The sequence below is a fragment of the Prionailurus bengalensis genome, chromosome D3 (genome assembly GCF_016509475.1).
Source record: "Prionailurus bengalensis isolate Pbe53 chromosome D3, Fcat_Pben_1.1_paternal_pri, whole genome shotgun sequence".
Classification (NCBI taxonomy): domain Eukaryota; kingdom Metazoa; phylum Chordata; class Mammalia; order Carnivora; family Felidae; genus Prionailurus; species Prionailurus bengalensis.
The window spans coordinates 48804580-48825167 of NC_057356.1; the positions used below are offsets into that span (position 1 = coordinate 48804580).

At 41.8% G+C, this 20588-nt stretch overlaps 1 protein-coding gene across 6 annotated transcripts in view; it reads right to left on the reverse strand.

Moving 5' to 3' along the window:
- The window catches only part of KCTD1 (potassium channel tetramerization domain containing 1), a 188474-nt gene that overhangs the window by 44530 nt on the left and 123356 nt on the right, over window positions 1-20588 (reverse strand). For 4 of the 6 annotated variants that reach the window (XM_043558509.1, XM_043558507.1, XM_043558511.1 and 1 more), the window contains exon 2: window positions 1370-1548. In XM_043558509.1, coding sequence (XP_043414444.1) covers window positions 1370-1548 — 179 coding nt within the window. Of the gene's footprint in view, window positions 1-1369; window positions 1549-10429; window positions 10434-10493; window positions 10587-20205; window positions 20211-20588 lie in introns of those variants that run through there. The other 2 variants (XM_043558512.1, XM_043558510.1) reach the window with 2 other exon arrangements.

Below are 20588 nucleotides of genomic sequence, written 5' to 3' on the forward strand. Positions count from 1 at the left end.
GGTCATTGTTAACTTCCCTCCTGGATCAGAGTTTAAAAATTGGACTGAATGAAACAAAAGGCCACCAGATCAGATCAGTGAATTTTGCTACAGCTAAGGATTTGCTTTTTGGCTCGTGTACGTTTTGTGGCTTGCCCCCTAGAATTAAGTGTTCATCTGAAGAGGCGTGTTGATTTTCTTTCTTTGATGTTGGTATTAGATTAGAAGGAATGGAAATAAGTATTTTTTTAAAAAAGAAACCTTACTTCCTTATATGATATTCTTTAAAAATATAGCCATCATGCAGCATGATCTTGTAGCACCTGTCACAATGAACTTAGGGAAAGTGGGGACTCAATAATACTAATAACTGAATGATATAATCATTTCATTTAAAAATATAAAGCTTTTTGGTCATTGAATTAATGGTCATCTGTTTTTTAAAATTTTTTTTTTAAACGTTTTTTATTTATTTTTGAGACAGAGAGAGACAGAGCATGAGCAGAGGAGGGGCAGAGAGAGAGGGAGACACAGAATCTGAAGCAGGCTCCAGGCTCTGAGCTGTCAGCAGAGCCCGACGCAGGGCTCGAACTCACAGACTGTGAGACTGAGCTGAAGTTGGACGCTTAACCGACTGAGCCATCCAAGTGCCCCTATGGTCATCTGTTTTTTAAAAAAATCATTTCACTTTGGCTGCAGAAATTCAATCTGGAAACTGAGAGAGAAAATTTTATCTTTCTTCTCAACCTTTCATAAAATATCAGGTAACAGAGAAAGACTAAAAAAAGCAGAACTGTATAGTGCCTGTTTGTAAACCATGCTCCCTCTTCAGACACTTTCTATATTTATTTATCTGCCTTGATCCCTCAGAAGTCCCACTGGCCTTTTTTTTTTTTTTTAAACAAGACTATCTTGGCTTCCTGGACTTTTGCATTGTGTTGTAAATATACTGCCCCATTGATAAGAGCCTCTCATTTTTTTTCTCTAGCTCACAAGTTGGCGCACCAAATGACCTCCTAGAAAATTCTTAAGAACTAATCAGAAAGTGTTTTAGAAAAGGACAGAAGAAAAGCCAGTAGCAATAGAAATCATCCTTCCTTTTGTACTACATTGAGAAACCTGAAGATCTCTGCAGGGCAAAATATCCTAGAACTCCATTCCTATGTGACACGTCTACGTGGACCTGATTAAGCTGTGGGTCGAGCCCTGACTCGGACAAGACTGACAGCCACGTCCAAGAGCAGCGTGGGTAGCCGGGGGGCCCACACGGCACCCTCGTGCTCTAGCCCCGGCCCCAGTAAGTCCACGCTGCTGTGCTGGTCAAAGGAAAAACAGTTAGATCATCAAATACATGCACTTCCGAGTGTGACTTTTCCATTTTTCGGATTACCTTGATTCGGGGTATTTGGTGAGGGTGGCCAGGCTGCTGGTGTACATGTGGCCGCCCACATCAATGTGGACGGGCGCATTGGATTTTGTGAGCTGTGCTGGAGTAGGAATGCCTTGGTTGTTCAGTGGAGATGCAGGAGATCTAGTGATCAGAGGTCTTGACATATTGGGCCGACTGTCCTACAGAGAGATAAGCAAGTTTAGACACGTTTTCGGTAGAGAGAAAGGAAACACACGCATCATAAAGAATAAGCCAGAGACTAGTGTTGATATTCTTTCGGTAATAAAATCTTGAAAAATCAGCAGGCTCTCACTCTTGTTGTAATGAATATTAGAAACACAAAATCTGTAACAAAGAAAAGGAAAACTTCCCAAGCTCTGAATCAAGGAGCCGAACTAATGTTCACTTCCAATCATCCTGAGCTCTATGACGGCCTATTTTACTAATGAATTCTCACATTTAACAACTGCTAAATGGCACATGGAGAGTTACCCTCATTCCAAATGAAAAGACAATCAACACTTAAAACAACCCATATCTAAATAAAATACATAGGCTTTATCCTTCTCTTTGGAAACTTCCCTATTGCTATGCAGTTGGGATAAATACAGATCTTTCAGCACTTGTGTTCTGCAACTATGCTCGATTTCTATTTTTTTAAATCAGGAAAATGAGGGTATGACGAACCTGGCCTTCAGCACACATTCTCCAAGCAACTTTGTAAACAGGCACCCCAAGTTCATCAGTCACGAGATTAAAAAAAAAATCAACACACACTCTACCCATTTGTTCCCTGCTTCACTCTCTACAAGACTAAAGGTCTGGGGACACTTGGAAAAGACTGTACCCTTCAGTGGTAAGTATGTGCTTGTGAGCATGAGCAAGTTGCTCTTCTCTATGCCAGACTTCTTGAAGTGATCAAGCTCCCAAGGTAGAAATGGGGCAGGTGTCAATGGAGAAGCCCCACAGGCAAAGGTACAGTGTGAGCAGGGGCGCCCGGGTGGCTCGGTCGGTTAAGCCTCTGACTTCGGCTCAGGTCATGATCTTGCAGTTCACGAGTTCCAGCTCCGCCATCGGGCTCTGTGCTGGCAGCTCAGAGCCTGGAGCCTCTTGGGATTCTGTGTCTCCCTCTCTCTCTGCCCCTCCCCCACTCAACTCTATCTCTCCCTTTCTCTCAAAAATAAATAAACATTAAAAAATACTTTTTTTTAAAGGTACAATGTGAGCAAACGGAGCAGATGGAGGACATCACACGGGGGCAGCGAGAACATGTTGAAGGAACTGTACTCTTGAGGAAATAAAATATTACATCCTTTCCACTGATACAATATAAATATTTCAAGCACTATCCAAACATGGTCTATCACTCTCTTGGTGATAGGGCCCAAACCACAGACAAGTCAAGTCACGTCTCTGGCACTCAATGAAGGGGTCAAATATTTAGAATCTACAATTGAGGAATAAGTTAAAATAGCATGTATCCCTCAGTTCTGCAAGGCTAACGCCACAACAATACTCTCAGATTTATAATTTAGCCAGAGATTGTTTTCAAACATGCAAACAATGCGTGGCAAAGCCAGTGACAAGGCATAATAAAGGGATTTTGAAAAATGCCTTTGATGGAGATTATAAAGGGGAAGTCATCTAGTTTTTGTGCATAAAACCCAGCATGATAAAATATAAATTTGCAAAACATCATAGATTTTATGATCTGAAACAGCTTTAGGAGCTACCTGGGGCACAACTGTTAGACTACTTAGCATTAACCACATGTCTAGGCAAGACAGCGAATGCACATACTTTCTGAAACTCTGCAGCTACCATGAATGCGTGGCGATTGAGCCTTTACACAAAACGCTGACCATCTGTGTTGTGCTTTTCTCCATGCTGAATTAAACAGGGCCCAGAAACAGTCCTAGGAAAAGAGCTAGTGTTTTATTTCTTAAATGGGGTGGTCGGTTCACGGGTGTTCACTCTATTATTCTTTAGATGTTCCTCTGTATTTTTAATAATGCAAAAGGTATTAAAAAAACACAAAAGGATGTTTGTAGCACACAGAGAAGAGAAATTGAAGAGGTATCGGATGGGGGGAAATACAAAGACAGACACGGTTGGTAGAAAATATAAAACAGTTAAGATCTGAGAATATTAAAAGTTGCGTTTTAAAATTTGAGTGAGAGAGAACAAGATTTTTCCTTTCAAAATGCAATCACATAACCTCTGCTTTTGAGAGATACTTCCTACCTGGCTAAAGACACCCCCTCCCCGCCCCCCCCAGTACCTTCCACCCTGTTACAATTCATCCCATCATGGACCGCAGCGCCTGTAATAGTCTTTCAATTGGACACATTCTGTATCCTGCCTGAGGGTGCTCAGGCGAAAATGAACAGATTTGCAGGGTTAATACTGTAGTTAGACTGTGACCTCATTCAGCACAGCTCCAACACTGCGAGGTCTATAGAAGAAGGAGAAAAAAAATTAAAGCAGAACCGATCGGTTGAAGGATTCCAGATTTCCCAGAATATATACCATTTACATTGTAAATCATAAATGTATGGATATTGCTGAATTTAAAATTAAGCCAGTGTTTCTTCAAGCGGCGGGTGGGCGGGGGATTAACCCTTAAGGGCCAGGAGGGGGTTTCTGACTGCCACGCTCAGGCTCACTCTGGCAGGGCTCCCAAGTTTCAGAACTGGTCTTCCCTGAGCCCCCTGACTTACCTCCTCTGCTCTCTTTCTCCATTCTGGGAATCTTCCCTGGTCTGGGTGTGTCCCCATTAGATGACTTCTAAGGCATTAAGTGGTATTTGCTAACAGAGTAAAGGGTTTTCATTCACTACTTTCTGTACTGGTGCAGACTGAAAGAACTTCTAAAATGCATAGGCTGGGATGGGGGAAGAGGATGTTTGGGGCTGGAAGGTCTTGGCGTTTCCAGTGGATACTCTGTAGCTACTGCAGTTACTCCAGATGCTTCCTCTGACACATTCTGGCAACCCCTTCCCTTGCCAATGGCTTTCTCTTCTTTCTCTAGTCTCTGAGGCCCAGATGGGAGGCCTGTACCTGCAGCCCCCATTTCCCTTCCAGCCTCAGGACGAAGCCCATGCCCAGGGTGGCCACGCCGAGCTGGAAAGAACTGGGTTCTCACGGACATTGCTGGCACACCGAAACGACCAACTCTGTGCCCATCTCAAGACTTCCTGTTACTTGGGAAAATAAATCTCCTTCTTTTTAAAGCAAGTTTGAGTTGGGGTTTCTGATACCTATCCTGACAGAATACCCTTCCTTGATGCGGCTCCCTGTGAGGTCATCTGGCTTGGTGAGACGTCGCCTGTGATGCCGTGAACAGCTGCCTGCTGACAGATGCAGAATTTTCTACCGTATTATGACCGCTTTTCAACTCCACTTCCCCATCTGCCTTTCTCTTTGATTGTTCACCCATCATCATCTCAGTTTGGATATCTCTTAGAATTATTTCCAATGAAAGGCAAACCAAAAACTTTAACCAGAAAGGGCGCAAATGCCTTGGCTGTGCCATCGTCACTCCTGACGAAACAGCCCAGCGTTCTGTAAGGTGCCCAGACAGAAAGCTGTCTCTGATAAACTCCCACCTGGAACTGACTCTACCTAGGAGAGAAGAACCCTAACATTAAGCTATTTGGTTATTGGCCCTTTCTTGTGCAGCCCATTGTTCCCTCCTTCCACGATATTTACTAACCTCTCCTGAGTGCCAGGCACTCGACCAAGAAATGGATATACAACAGGGAACGTGACACACTGGTCCCTGACCTTACCGGGCTCGCTGTTTGGTGGGAGACAGAAGTCAGGAAACAAGCAACTGCTACCAGGCAGGGAAAGGCCATGTTACTGTGGCAGCTGAATCAAGGGGGCTGGTAACCTAGGCTTGGGGGCTGGGAGGAGGGATGGGGAAGGTCCCCTGGAGACAGTCTAAGCTGAAATCTGATAGATGAGAAATCAACACACAGCGAGCGGGTTGCTGGGAAGGGTTCCAAGCAGTATCGCCAAGGCCCTGAAGTAGGAGAGCACACGGTAGTTTGTAGAAATTAAAAGTATAGCATGTTGTGAGAATTCTCCCACTTACCTTTTCCCCAAGGTCTAGAGGGACACTGTAGGAAACAGAAGCTTGTAAGATGATGGCCTGAGAACCACAGAAGTAAATGACAACTTACAATGAAAAAAATAAATAAAACCCACTACAACATCCTATGTCTGGAAAAGAGGAAAGGAAAGAGGAAGTCAGCCAACAGCCAGCTTTCTAAACAGCACTGTCCAACAGAACTTTCTACAAGAATGGAAATGTTCTAGATCTGCTCCATTTGGTAGGGTGGCCACCAGCTACATGTGGCTATTTGAGCATTTGAAGTGTGGTTAGTGGAACTAAAAAACGAAAATTTCAATGTTATTGTAATTAATTTAAACTGTATTGTACATAGCCACACATTGGTAGCGGCTGTACCACTGGACAGCACAGTAAAGGCTTACCTTGAATTTTTCTTAATATATGGAAGCCCAAATCATGACAGACCTGAACCTATCAGCCACGTTTATTTATTTTTTACAAGGTTTTTGGGTTTTTTTAAGATTTTACTTTTAAGTAATCTCGACACCCAACGTGGGACTTGAACTTACAAACCCCGAGATCAAGAGTTGCACGCCCTACCAACTGAGCCAGCCAGGCGCCCCGCAGCCATGTTTAAATGGAGAAGCAGAGTTACTTCAGAAGTGAATACAGACAGTTCATGACTTCACAGCACTATTTCTCCCTATTTACTGATTTTATGAAAATAAATTAATAGCCACGCAGTGAGGAAAACACATCTATGGCTCTCACAGAGCACTGAGAAAAGGCACCAGACACAAGGGCATGTCCTGTATGCCCACTCACACGAAGTTATGAACCATAAAATGAATGCATGAAGACAGAGCTCAGAACACTGGCCACCTGTGGGGGTTACTGACTGGGAGGGGTAAAGAACGAGCCTTCTGGACAGTTAGACAAGTTCTAAATCTTGATCTGGGTGGTTTCACAGTTGTACGCACGTGGACACTTAAGATTTATTCATTCACTTTACTCTAAGTTCTACTTAAAAGGAAAATAAACCGAAAATAATCTTGGGAAAAACTCCAATCAAAACACCATGCTGTTCAAATACTCATCTAAATTTCTGTGAAATATTACCTTTTTTAAAAACTAAAAAGATGTTTATTATTTCCTCTCCTAGGATAAACCAAATCTGACTATGGTACTTTGACATAAAACAGCCATCTGAAATTGTATTTCAAATTCCTCTTTCCCCCATTTCTATCCCATACGCCTGGATTTTCCAGGCATGTTGATCAGCTTACCTTTAAAGTTTCCATTTCTTGGCTGCTTTCAGTCTGAGGCTTCCCTAGCTTAATCATCCACCTCACCTACCCAACAAAGCAGCAATAATTTTTTTGGTAGGAGACTCCTTCAAGGGATTTGACTTCAGGCATCTTTCAAAAGAAGCTAATGAAAAATTTGCCTTCTAAATCTAACCTAGTTGTGTGCTGTTCAAACAGGAGCCCCAGGGGCACTGCCTGGAACAAATGAGCTGAAGTTTAAACTGAAAGTTTGAATGACTGACTTTGTTAAAAATGTATGCCCCTGTCTTATGTCACGTTTCACTATCAAGTTGGACTACACTACCTCTTTCACTGGGAAAAGAAACAGGTGTCTTAGGGATATTTCCAGAAAAGCATGTCAATAGTAAAATACTTATCTATATTATTTGATATTGTAATTCATAACATTCTATAGAGGAGTGAAGGAATTTTTTTTTTTTAATTTTTTTTTTTCAACGTTTATTTATTTTTGGGACAGAGAGAGACAGAGCATGAATGGGGGAGGGGCAGAGAGAGAAGGAGACACAGAATCGGAAACAGGCTCCAGGCTCTGAGCCATCAGCCCAGAGCCCGACGCGGGGCTCGAACTCACGGACCGCGAGATCGTGACCTGGCTGAAGTCGGACGCTTAACCGACTGCGCCACCCAGGCGCCCCTAGAGGAGTGAAGGAATTTAACACAAATCATAACTTTTCCACAAATTTCAACTTTAGTATCTCTCTCTCTCTCTCTCTCTCTCTCACACACACACACACACACACACACGGGGAGAGGGAGAGAGAGAGAGAGAGAGAGAGAGAGAGAGAGAGAGAGAGACTCAAGTAGCATCTATATTACATGAAATGGAATGCCTAGAGACTGGAGTGTTCTCATGAATTCTATTTTTTGATAGCTGGCCAACCATTTAGGGTACCCAAACTGTACTCAACGTATCTTAAGCATGGATGTTGCCAGTTCCTGGGATGGAAATCTATGGTTGCCTTCAGAGTGTTATTTTAGAACTGACACAATCCTATTGGACTCATAATGACGGTTCTTGTAGAAAAACATCAGTTTACTGATCATAGATACTTAATGGTATAACAAGATTCTCAACCATAATGTCAACGTATTTTGTGAGAGATCTCATTTGTTTCTTCATTTATTCAAGAAATATTTATTGGGTTCCTACCACGTTCAATCTCTATGGCCTCTATTGACTTTAACTAAATAGGAGAATGACCTGAGAAAAGAGAGAAAAAACTCCTATAATTTCACAAGAGTTAAAAAACAGAAAAACAAAAATAAAAACAAAAGCCCACCAGCACTTTAAAGTCTGTGAGTATTGTATATGTAACTTATTTAGAGGACAGTTTCTGTCAATCTCTGAAGACACCTGAGAATTAGGCCCCAAAGCCTTCTAAGCCTCCAAATCTGACATCAAATCTTCCATTCACGTTATCATAGGAGCCCCCTTCAACTTCACAGAACCTATTTACTCTTAATTCATGCATTTATAATAGATGTAGTCATTGGTTTTCTAGCCCATAGGACAATAGCTAGTTACAAAAATCATTCAAGATGACATCATCCCCCAAAAAACCCCCTAGCTTAGACTGGAAAGTACACAATATACTGAAGAAAGATTCCTGCCCAAAAATAGTAAAGAAAAACATGTTTTTAAGGTAAGACAACTTTCAAAGCTTTATACAGCTGGAAAAGTAACCTGTACAGAACACCCTACAGGCACAGGAGAAAGAGCCTTGGTGTTGGAAACTGGAGACCTGCTTTCAGCTGGCCTTACCCTTTGTGTGATCTCGGAGAAGTTTCCAAACCTATCAGACTCGTTTCCTCATCTCTAATTCAGGGCTAAATCTTCCCACCCTACAGAGAGATAAAGCCAGCAGCGGGTGAGACATGTTTGTGAGGGCGTATAGTACAAGGCTTGGCATAGAGAAGGACAAAGGAAGTTTCTTTCCTTCTGCACATGAAAAATGAAATCTCACAGAGCAGTAAACCAGATGTACAGAGAAGACTTCTATGGAGCAATGGAGAAATACAGAGAACTTTAGAGATAGTTGAGGAGGGAAGATCCACAGGTGAAAAAAACAGCATTTTACAGTGATGAAAGGATTATATCGTGGGGTACAGATAAGTGAAAAGAAAACAGGACAGAGCATAACAAGATGCTAGTTATGTGCCGTGGACAAGTGTACGAAAGGAAGTGGAGAATGAAATCGGCAGAGTTATGTTCATAAAATGAAATGGCAATTGAATTGTACCGAGTTTCCTTTTCGGATCAAAAATCTTAATTTCACAGATTTAAAAAAATCCCAGAAATCAAAAATAGGAGGCTTCAAAGTTGTTTCAAAATGACTAGCAACTGTGTTAAATTAATCTGCAATGGCTTCCTAATCTGAAACAGCAAAATGTTACTCTTGCTGCTGGCCAAGAGGAGGGGCTCCTAATGTTTATCTATTTCAATGCACAATCTCTGCCAGATATGCCGTGCGTGCCCTCAACATGCCTTTTTGTTTTTTTCTTTTTCAAATGAAACATGTATCTGAGAAGCTCCCTTATTAGATTACTGAGCTGGGACCATGAAAAGAACAACTATTTGCCAAAATTTCTCTGCTTTTTGTTCCCCCCAGAAGGAAAGTGAACTTGGAAAAACAGAATATTTTGATAGAACTTTGCTGTGCTTATTATAGCTGGATTATTTTTTAAATTAGATTTCTTAGATATTTTTAAATGCATGTAAAACATCAGAGTATTTTAAAATACACATTACAGCTCAACTATGGATGTCACTAATTATTTTATTTTTTTTAATATTTACGTATTTTGAGAGAGAGAGAGAGAGTGTGCACGTGGGCAGAGAGAAGGAGAGAGAGAATCCCAAGCAGGCTCTGTGCTGTCAGCACAGAGCCCAACATGGGGCTCAATCCCAGGAACCATGAGATCATGACCTGAGCCGAAATCAAGAGTCAAGCTCTCAACTGAGCCACCAAGCACCCATGAACGTTACTAATTAAAAAATAAATAAATAAATAAAATAAAAACATAGCATTCAAGTGGAAAAGTAGGTTCTATAATAGAACCTACTGTCCCTTTTTCATAGGGAAAGACTTTTCCATAGGGAAAAGTAGGTTCTGTAACAGAACCTACTGTCCCTTTTCCATAGGGAAAGACTATTTTTCAAAGATATGTGTATGTGCAATAAAAAATTCTGGAATTAACATCAAAATATTAGTAGGGGTTAGGACTACGTAATGATGTTCCAGACAAATTTTATTTTTGTTTTTATTCTCTTGTGCTTTATGACACAGAGCATTTATTACTCTTGAAATTAAAAAAAAAAAATTTTTTTTAAGAAGAAAAAAATGTACAATTAAATCAATTAGTACATACTCTTGGCATGCTGCTATATTTTACTTTCATAATCAGGATTTTTTCTTTTTTTCTGACATTTTAAAACAAAGGACTGAATGAAGAAATACAGAAATTTTCGGATAATGCTTCCTTTCCCTTTATTTTCTTGCCAGGGAGGAAATGTGTGGAACCAAAAATTAAATGGGCCTCAGGTCATGGTAAGCTCGTATTTAGCTGACACAGAAGTCTATTTAGTTTGATCCTGAAAGAATGGTGCGGGAATATATGGTTTCCACACTCCTGCGAACTATCTGGTCATCTGCGCCCTCCTCGAGTTCGTCCATTCCCAGATCCAAAAGACAGCAAAAGCAAGACAAGGAAAGATGTACCTGCATGCCTCCCACGTTTCCAGAAGTTGGTGCTCTGCATGCATTCTCTTGGAAGGAGAATGCATAATGGCAGCAGAAGCTGGCAATGAAACAGTATCTAACGCTCACAGAGGGCCTCCTAGTCTGAAATCAGAAACCCCTGCACAATGTTAAGTATTATCACCATTTCACGAAGAAGGAAGTTGACTGTGGGGTCAAGCGGCTTAGCCTATAATTATCTAGTAATGAATTTACAGCGATATTTGACACACTAGTCACTGTGTACCAGGATAAGGTTACCACGCTCCATTACTAGGCTATCCATGCTCCGGCTTTCACAAGAGAAAGGACAGATTTACCTTGCTCCATCCACGGTCTTCCACACAGTCTGTTTTGAAAATGAACACAACTGGCTGGAGGGTTAGGAGGATGGTCAGTGGTCATGCAGAAGGCAGGAGCCAGCTGGCCCAGCACTGGACTCCTCCTCCCCCACCACACACTGTGTATTTCCCCCACCACAGAGAACTGGCATTTTATTTACTCCTCTAACTGCTAGTCCTAGATCTTAACTACAGGACACATCTGCCTCGAAATAGACAATAAACTTGACGTATTGACTTCTTGGATGTGGTCATAAAAATTCCTTGTCTAGCAGTGTCAAAAGCTAAATGTGTTCCTTCTAACCTTAATTGCATCTCTGGGAACCTCCTCTTAAAATTCTTAGATGGTTATTTGCTTGACCTTTGTGCATTAAAAAATAAAAAATTAGAACACACAGCGTTCAAAATATACTAGCTTACTCTAACTTATACAACAGATGTTTCAAAAAGTTCATTTGCTCACTTGTTCATTCATTTAGAAAATGTTGGCTGGCTCTTCTATTTGGACCTAGGCTAGGGCAATGTGGAATTGAATTTTTCAGGGAGTTGACAGTCTTCTCTGGGAATTAGCCATATGCACAGGCAGTTCCTGAAGAGAAGAGATCCCCATGTAAATAAAAAAAAATTTAAATCAAATCATCCTTTAAATGCTCTGAAAACGAGTTACTGACCCTCTTCAACAAATCCTTTTGAGGGCAAGCAATACTTTGGTACAGCAAGGCATGCACTTGGCTTTATGAATCCAGAGTCTATTACTGCTAAATAACACTTATACTTAGTAATTCCATGTTACGAGGATCATACTACGTTCTGGCACAATTATTTTTAATTTTTATTTAATTTAATTAATGTTTTTTTTTTTTTTTTTAATTTTAGACACAGAGCACAAGCAGGAGGGAGGGGCAGGGGGAGAGAGAATCTTAAGCAGGCTCCACACCCAGCATGGATCATGACCGGAGCTGACATCAAGAGCCAGATACTCAACTGACTGAGCCACCCGGGGGCCCCAACCCAATCAGTTTTTAAAAGAGGGAACCATTGCAGCACTTCTACTGACGCTGACAAACGTTTCTTAACTCAGCATATTTCAGAGGATGGGACAAAGGAGAGCCCAAGCCACGCCACTGGAGAGGGACAGGGACCGCGGCAAGCCACCTACCTGGCTTCAGTTTTCCCATTGATAATATATATACACTGTTGGACCAGACGGCCTAGAATGCTTTTTTAACTCCTGATTTCTTACTACGCTGTAATTTTAAAAACTATCCGCCATAGAGATTCAAGTATCTTAAGGAGGCTAGCATTTTAGGAGGTCAGAATTGGAATTCAAATCTTCTTTGAAATCAAGGAGAACCGGTCATGAAATGAAAGGCATTCCTAAAGCATGAATGCAAAAGAAAAAAGAAAAAAAAAAAAAAAAAAGAAGCTAACACAGAGAGATTCCTTAACAGTCACAGCATTTGCTCTGGCTGATTAGGAAGATTAAATTTTAATCACGACAGCTTTTTATTTGCCTTCACCAACAGGAGGAAATAGCCAATAAAATATGGTGCTTAATGAACAGAATGCCTACTTCAGAGATTCTTTACTTGGTGCCATCTAATGGGGCTATTGTTTATTTATTTACATCTCGTGTTGTTCTAAAATACTACAGCTGTCTGAAAGCAGCTTGAGATCCCCTTCCGGAAGAGAAAACAACTGTATTGGTGATAGAAAATGGATGTTTTTTAATAAAGTAACACTCTCTTATAGGCAGAATCAGCGTCAACTTTTCAAAAAGATGTACTGGGTGATAAACAAAAAAATGGGGGGCGATGGAAGGAAGCAGTCCCGTTGTGTGCACACCAAGACGAAAGGGTGGTGCGTCACGTGGATAGGCACTCTAGAGGTCTAGTGGTTTGCCAGAAACGCTTCTCCTGGTTGAAATCTGCAGGTGGGATCTTTACCATGAGAAGATGTAGACTGACCCCCTTCCAGATGTTTGAGTCACCCTGGTTGTTAGTCATGCCATTCTGTTCGAGTTGCTAGTGGGAACTGGTATTGAATACAAGTAGGGATGACTTAATGGGCTACCTTGGTTGGCTCTGCTCCTTGCGAGGTGGCCAACGATGGGTCGGCCAGCAGCCAACTAAGGGGCCAAGAGGCCCAACCGTGCCCACAGCTGAGCCACTAAGCCTGGTATGAGCACAGCACCCTCGTGTCTCAGGATATTTTTGAGGGGACATCAGCTGATGAAACTTCCTGCTTAGCAGCAGATGGGAGAGAAGATAGCATTGAAAACACAGATTAGGAAGAAGGCGAATGAGCAGTAAAGACAGCAGCCAAACAGTCATCCTCCTCGCTACTTTACTGCGATGAGCTATTCTTTACAATTTTCACACTGTAAAAGGAGACATCTGTGTTCTTGGAGAAGTATCTTAAAATAAACACCAACAAGAGTAAAAAAAAAAAAAAAACAAAAAAAACAAGAAACCAACTTTTTTAAAGATCAACCTGATTGGCAAGAAAAGTTTGGTACAAAAATGGAAATGTGTTAGGAAAAAACAAAAATCATACCTGGAATTTACATTAGTGCCCCATGCATACGAAGCAGTTATCTGTGAGATCCTAGAACTCCAAAGGCCTTATGAACAATCAATCATAACCCACAGCCTTCCAAAAGGTCCAGAGGGGGAGGAGAGTAAGGGCCATACTGTTTTCTGTAAAGGAAGCTGAGGTAGGAATATTTACATTAACTGCCCAAGGTAAAAAAAAGAAAGAAAAAAGAAAAGTAGTTGATTCAAAGTCAGAAGCAAAATATTCAGGGCTCTAAGCCTGCATTCTCCGGTCTCAAATGTGCTGTCTCCTTCTGGGGCAATCTGGGAGTGTCTGACCCACTAGGACCTGGATCCAACTTTGAAAACAGGCCTTTCATTTGCCTGTGGCAGCAGACGCACTGGAGCATTTCCGCTACAGGGAAGAGAAACGGGCAGCAGAATGCCTTTGGTATTCTTAAAAGCCCCAGCTTGGTTTTATTAGATGGTTCTTCAACCACAAGACACAGCCTGCAATGCTATGACAACCACAGAGGTGGCAGAGCAAGATGGGTAAATGCAGTTTTGTGCATAAAGAAAAGCGGTCCATATTAGGGAAGCAGGACAGGGACAGAGGTCAGGCGGAGAAGAAATGAGAAGATTCGAAGGAACAGAAAGGGGCAGGAGGTGAGAAAGGCACAGTGATGAAGCAGGCAGATGGAAAGGGAAATTGATGGAAAGGAAAATACAGGAGATACAAGAAAAGCGAGGAGGAAGAAAAGCCTGTGTGTTGTGGGGAGTGGAGTGGACCAGACTGGTTTTATCTCATTTCCCAACCAGGAATCTACTTATCTATAGACAGGAGGTCAGTTTCTAACACCTGCCCATCTTGTTTATCCTCTTATTGATTCCATATTAGGACCTTACTTGGTCCCTCTACGTGGGTAGCTGTGCAGGAAATTTGGGGAGGGTTTAAAGGCTTTTCTCCAGGTCTGGCAATCTGCTGCGGTCCTCTCTATAACAAACTGGAAGGATCCCTCTATGTGTTGTTTCCTTCTGAAGACTGTGGGGCTGAAGCCTAATTTTTAGAGAACCATGTAGATCCTTCACCCACGTGGAAAGTTCACTGATACACATGCCCATGGATAAATGGGTTAGCCCATGGAATGGAAGATCCCAGGCACCAATTAAAGCCCTGCAAACACCATCAGAATGAAATTGGGGGTGAATGCTACCCAGTTATTTTTCCTATCAACTCCCCCACAGTACTTAATGAAATGCTTTTTTTTTTAAATTTTTGCACACAGTAGAAAATGAATTAATAGTACTGACGATGATAAAGCAAGTCTATAAGGTGCTACAACTGAGCGCTGAGCTTCCAGTAAATGACCTCACTGATTTTTTTTCCTTTGGGGCAGGTGGCTCTCAAACGCTTTTCTGATTTGTTACCTACTCATCCCATCCATCAAATAAAAAATAAACAAAACCCACAATCTCGTGGCATTAACAGGCACAAATTTTAATTAAGGAAACATTAAATGCTGATGAGGTGACAGGGATCTTGTGGAAATAAACGCTTAATTCTTCCCAATACAGAAGCCTGATGCGGTCATACTGCACAGTGAAAATACCTGCGCCACGAGGAACTGAGCAGCTCAGGGCTTGCCAAGGAACTGCCAGGGCTGGCGGTGTTGGTGTTGCCAAGGTTTAAAAAAATGATGAAAAGGCGGCCGACCGGGACAAGAGTGTCAAACCGCAGCAAACTGGGTGAAGTGCTTTTCACAAATGAAATGTGTTCAGAACTACCCCTGGAAATCAACCAGACTGCAGGCTGGTGAGGACCAGAACGGTGTTCTGTTCACTGCATCCTAGTCTCCAGCAGCTAGAGCGTGGCATTCAGTAGGCACTCAATAAACATTTGCTGAAGAACGGGACAGTGAACTCCAGAAGAGAATGCAAAAGGTGGGTATATGAAAGCCACCTCCATCCTCCACCTTCCTCCACACAGATTTCTCTCTCTTCTCTCCAATAACCATCTAAAGTGTTAGAAACCACCTTCTTAGAGAGAATAGGGAGCAGAAGGGAAGACAACAGAAAGCTAACCCGGGGCTGGAACAGGCAGAACCCTTCAAGTAACACAATGCACCAATACAGCCACATGTCACTTCAGCACAGAGACCAGGAGAGACATTAAGAATAACTTAGGTGGACATTTATTCTGTAATACAAGTAATACTGTTTTTAAGTGAAGTAAAATATTTTATGGTATAATCTTAACAATTTGACAGCCGCTCTTTATAAATTCTATTTGGAAGAATATTACTAGCACTTTAGCAATGGTATACGGAGGCAGAATGGAATCGTGAGCTCCAGGGCCAGCGTGCTGGGTTTCAGTCCACCACATGCCTGCTGTGTGATTTAACCCTCTATGCCTCAGTCCCTCCATTTTTAAAATATTTATTTATTTTGAGAGAGAGAGAGAGAGAGTACACATGGGTGAATGCAAGCAAGAGACGGGCAGAGAAAGGGGGAGAGAGAATCCCAAGCCGGCTCCGCACTGTCAGCACAGAGCCTGACACAAGACTCAAACTCACAAACAGTGAGATCATGACCTGGGCTGAAATGACGAGTCGGATGCTTGAGCCACCGAGGGACCCCTTGGTTTCTCCGTCTTTAAGATAGTATTAACAACACCTTTCGTGATTGCTGTGAAATAATCCGTAATTCACATAAAGAGTAGAAAGTTATAAAAAGCATTTACCTTGTTCCTGAAATAAATAAATAAATAAATAAATAAATAAATAAATAAATAGCAAGCTACTATTCCTAATAATGGTTTTGAAGATTTTATAAAAGATGATTGTTAGTTTCAAAGGATTTCATGAATGGGGCGCCTGGGTGGCTCGGTCGGTTGAGCGTCCGACTTCGGCTCAGGTCATGATCTCGCAGTCCATTAGTTCGGGCCCCGCGTCGGGCTCTGTGCTGACAGCTCGGAGCCTGGATCCTGCTTCGAATTCTGGGTCTCCCTCTCTCTCTGCCCCTCCCCCACTCATGCTCTATCTCTCTCTGTCAAAAATGAATACACATTAAAAACAGTCTTTAAAGGATTTCATGATTATTTCTAAGGTATATTTACAAAATACAGGTCTACACATAAGCTGCTTATATAACCATTCTTATTTGTTCTCTATTGTCCAGTGGTTGTCACCTTGCTGGGAAATCCCAGCCTACTTTATACTATGTGTTATGCAGGGCTGCACAAACATCCGGAAACTGGAACTTAGCAAAGATAATACACATGATCTGAAACGCATAATGTGTATCAAAGAACTTTTGGTATTGCTGACCACCAAGAATAAATAAGTAGTAATTCCCTTCTGTCCTGCTTTTACGTTCTTCTCAAATGTCTTGAAGTACAACGTCTATCTTGATGAAGACACTGGGTGAACGAAAATGTGCCTGGCCATTACATTAAATCTCACGGTCACTGCTTTTCACACATCTTCAGAAGGTCCTGAGCCTGATGATGGCCTTGGAGGGCCACTGCTTAAAGAATCCCCACGTGAGCAGAAGTGCCCTCAAGATCCAAAACATGCCTCCTTTCTGTAGTTCTGAAATATGACAAATAAGCCAGAAAAGACTCTGGTGTGTGACTGACACAAAAATGTTAGCTCCCTGTTTCTAGGTCAGTCTAGCATTCCTTGGAAAAGTGTTTTTTATTGAAACAAACTAAATGAGTTCTAAATCTTTACATTTGAAAACGCACTGGCCTTCTAAGGGAAATCCTAAAAGGTAATCAACTGAAATCAAGAATAAAGGCACTTACCTTCCCGGCCTATTATCACTTGGAGAAGATGATTTCAGTATTAATAATATTCACTCAACCATTTATACAAACTAAGACTCCAAATAAATCCCATCCCTGGAATTATTTTATCTACTAATAATGTACTTGATATCCTGTTTCATATAGTTGGTATATGGAAATTAAAATGTTAAAGAAATTAAGCAGTGATTACCACTTCTCTAAATCTATATTAAGCAATATTCAGCTGCACTAATGTAATTTAGTTGGATGATAATAAAGACAAAGATAGGAGGTGGCAAGGAATTAGCATATTTGAAATGTAAAAAATAATTGTGGAAAGGGACTATAGCAATTCTAGGTAAAAAGCCTATACTTTCGGAACCAATTGCGGTCGTTTGTTACTCTTAATTTAAAAATCTGTAAGAAAGCATCAAAATCAATTCAATTCAGTCTTAATGAGACAGCTCTAACAGGAGCTTATTCACTGTACCTGTCCTAATTAGCATGAATATGTCCTCCGTGTCAAATCTGACAATACACTTAACTAAATTAATGTTAATCCCACAACACAGGATCGTATTTGAGTTAGCAGCTCTAAAACAGAATTTGCACATTAATATTTTGATAATGAATAACAAATGAACTCAGGGCTGGAAAAGAACTGGTTTGTGATTATTTCCCCAAAAAGGGAAACTGAGGCTCAAGGGAGACTCAGAGGCTTGCTCAGGGCCCCGCTGAGGAGTAGCTGGAAAGCACGGGTTCAATGCATGTATGTGCCCAGCTATTTTCTTTTTGTCACCTCCCCAGAGAGACCTGGAGTCCTGTGTCACCTTGTAAAACTAAATGGAAGTCAGATGATATCCCACCTCAATTATTGATGACGAATAGCATTTGTTAAGATTCCCAAACAGAAGACCTCAGGTACCCCCCCCATGAGGTTATTAACTATAATTCTTGCTTTTTAATTGCCACTTAGGCTAAAATGACTACCTCTTCAAGATCTATATGAAGATAATTTGGAGATTTAGTTTGGGGTGGATGTCAACACAGACACTAACTGACCTTAACTCAACACGTATTTCAAAAGTGTTATGAAGGATACGGGATGAGAAAAATAATGACAAATTAGAATGAAAACAAGAGAAAACTAATGACTGGAAAGGTGGTGCCTGCCCATTCCATATTTTAGCTCTAAAATGTTTTCAGTGTGTCCCAAACATGAAACTGCAAGGTGGTTACCTTTCAATTTATGCCTGTAAACCTTTAGTCCTGCCTGGCTGCCACTGGAAATATTGAGATGGTGAAAACAGTCCCCACTTCTAACTGGCACGACATGAAAACATCTCGGCATCGGGCTGGCATCTCCCTTGTTTTAATTTCCCAAAGGCTGGGAGTTTGGAAAGCTGGATTTGAGTGTTCCGCACACGCCTGCTGCCCCAGGTTGTCAAACCTTCTCCCGCCATAAGGTGAGGAGGCTGAACTCCTTCAGAAGAGTGCCCACATTAGTTCCCGTGGGACCTTCTTCTTTTCAGAGGAGAGCTTATACGTTAGTGGCAGTGTGCTGGGGAGGCGGTGGAGGAAGGGGCCGGGGCCACTCTCCCTAGAGGAGGCTGGCCCACCCAGGACCTGGAAGGGGGATGAGCTTGGGCCTGGATTATCACCCAGGGGCTCCAGCTGCGACAGTCTCTGAGTCTGCTAATGATAGCAATGACAGGTAACGTCTTGGGGGCCCTTCTGCTGTGCCGGGCCCCGGTCACATTCAACTCTTGAAATGCACTATCTCATCTAATCTTTTTTAAATTTTTTTTTCAACGTTTATTTATTTTTGGGACAGAGAGAGACAGAGCATGAACGGGGGAGGGGCAGAGAGAGAGGGAGACACAGAATCGGAAACAGGCTCCAGGCTCTGAGCCATCAGCCCAGAGCCCGACGCGGGGCTCGAACTCATGGACCTCGAGATCGTGACCTGGCTGAAGTCGGACGCGTAACCGACTGTGCCACCCAGGCGCCCCATCATCTAATCTTTATAATGACCTTGCAAGATTTCACCAACCATGCCATTTTTATAGCATACTCGTCTTCTAAAGCTCTCATCTTGGCAAAAGTTCACCTTCCCTCAGCGAAACCCATTTTCCAAGTAGCACTAATCAACGACTTAAATACCCAAAGAAACTTGCCTCTTTTATTAAGTGGTGAAAAGAATACTTACCTCACAAACCCGATCTCAGGATTTCATGAGGATATGAGGTATCTAATATAGGGCTATAGGCATAGTAAGGAAATAATTGTTTTTTTAAAAAAGATCTATCGGGGCGCCTGGGTGGCTTAGTCGGTTGAGCATCCGACTTCAGCACAGGTTATAGAATCTCACGGTTTGTGAATCTGAGCTCCACGTGGGGCTCTCTGCTGTCAGCACAGAGCCTGTTCTGTCCCCCTCACTCCTCCCTCTCTCTCTTGCTCTCTTTCTCTCACAATAAATAAATAAACTTTAAAAAATAGTATGAAAAGAATATCAAAATTGTACTCCATCTAGCTATAGGATTTTAAGAGCTGGATTTATAATACTAAAAACTTCTATACTAGATTCCTGTGGATTAATGGTTCACTTTAAAAGCAGACACACACAGGGGCTCCTGGATGGCTCAGTCGGTTAGGTGTCCAACTCTTGGTTTCAGCTCAGGTCATGATCTCACGGTTTCGTGAGTTCCAGCCCTGCTCTAGGCTCTGTGCTGGCAGTGCGGGGCCTGCTTAGGATTCTCTCTCTCTCCCTCTCTCTGCCCCTCCCTCACTTGTGCTGTCTCTGTCTCTCTCAAATATGTCTCAAAACAAACTTTTTAAAAAAGTGAAATAAATTTTAAAAAATAATAAAAGCAGACATAAGAATAAATATGCTATATAATTAGTATATGTATTCACTTGTTTGAAACGCTAGCGAAGATACATCACAACTCATCTATAGTGGGAGGGTGCAGACCAGTACCTGCCTATGGGCTGAAGCTGGGGGTGAAGGTGGTGACGGGGAAGGGGGTGACTGGGGAGTGGCAGGAGGAAACTTTCTAAGATGATGGAAATTATCTAGATCTTGATTGGGGTGGTGGATACATAGGTATACACGCTTGTCAAAACTCACTGTACTCTACACCTAAAATTGATTCATTTTGTTGTATGTAAATTATCTCCATAAAAGTGATTGGGGGGAAAAAAAGTAGTTTCAAGAAAAAAAAAACAAGCACAAAATTTTACAACTGGATGTTTAACCAAGTCTCTCTTCTCTTGCATGTTTTCATTTGGATTGATTTACTTTATCACTATTGTGGGTTGAGTTGTGTCCCCCAAATACTCATTGGTTGAAGTCCTAACCTCCAGTACCCCAGAACATGACCTTATTTGGAGACAATCGTTGGCTGCATGTATA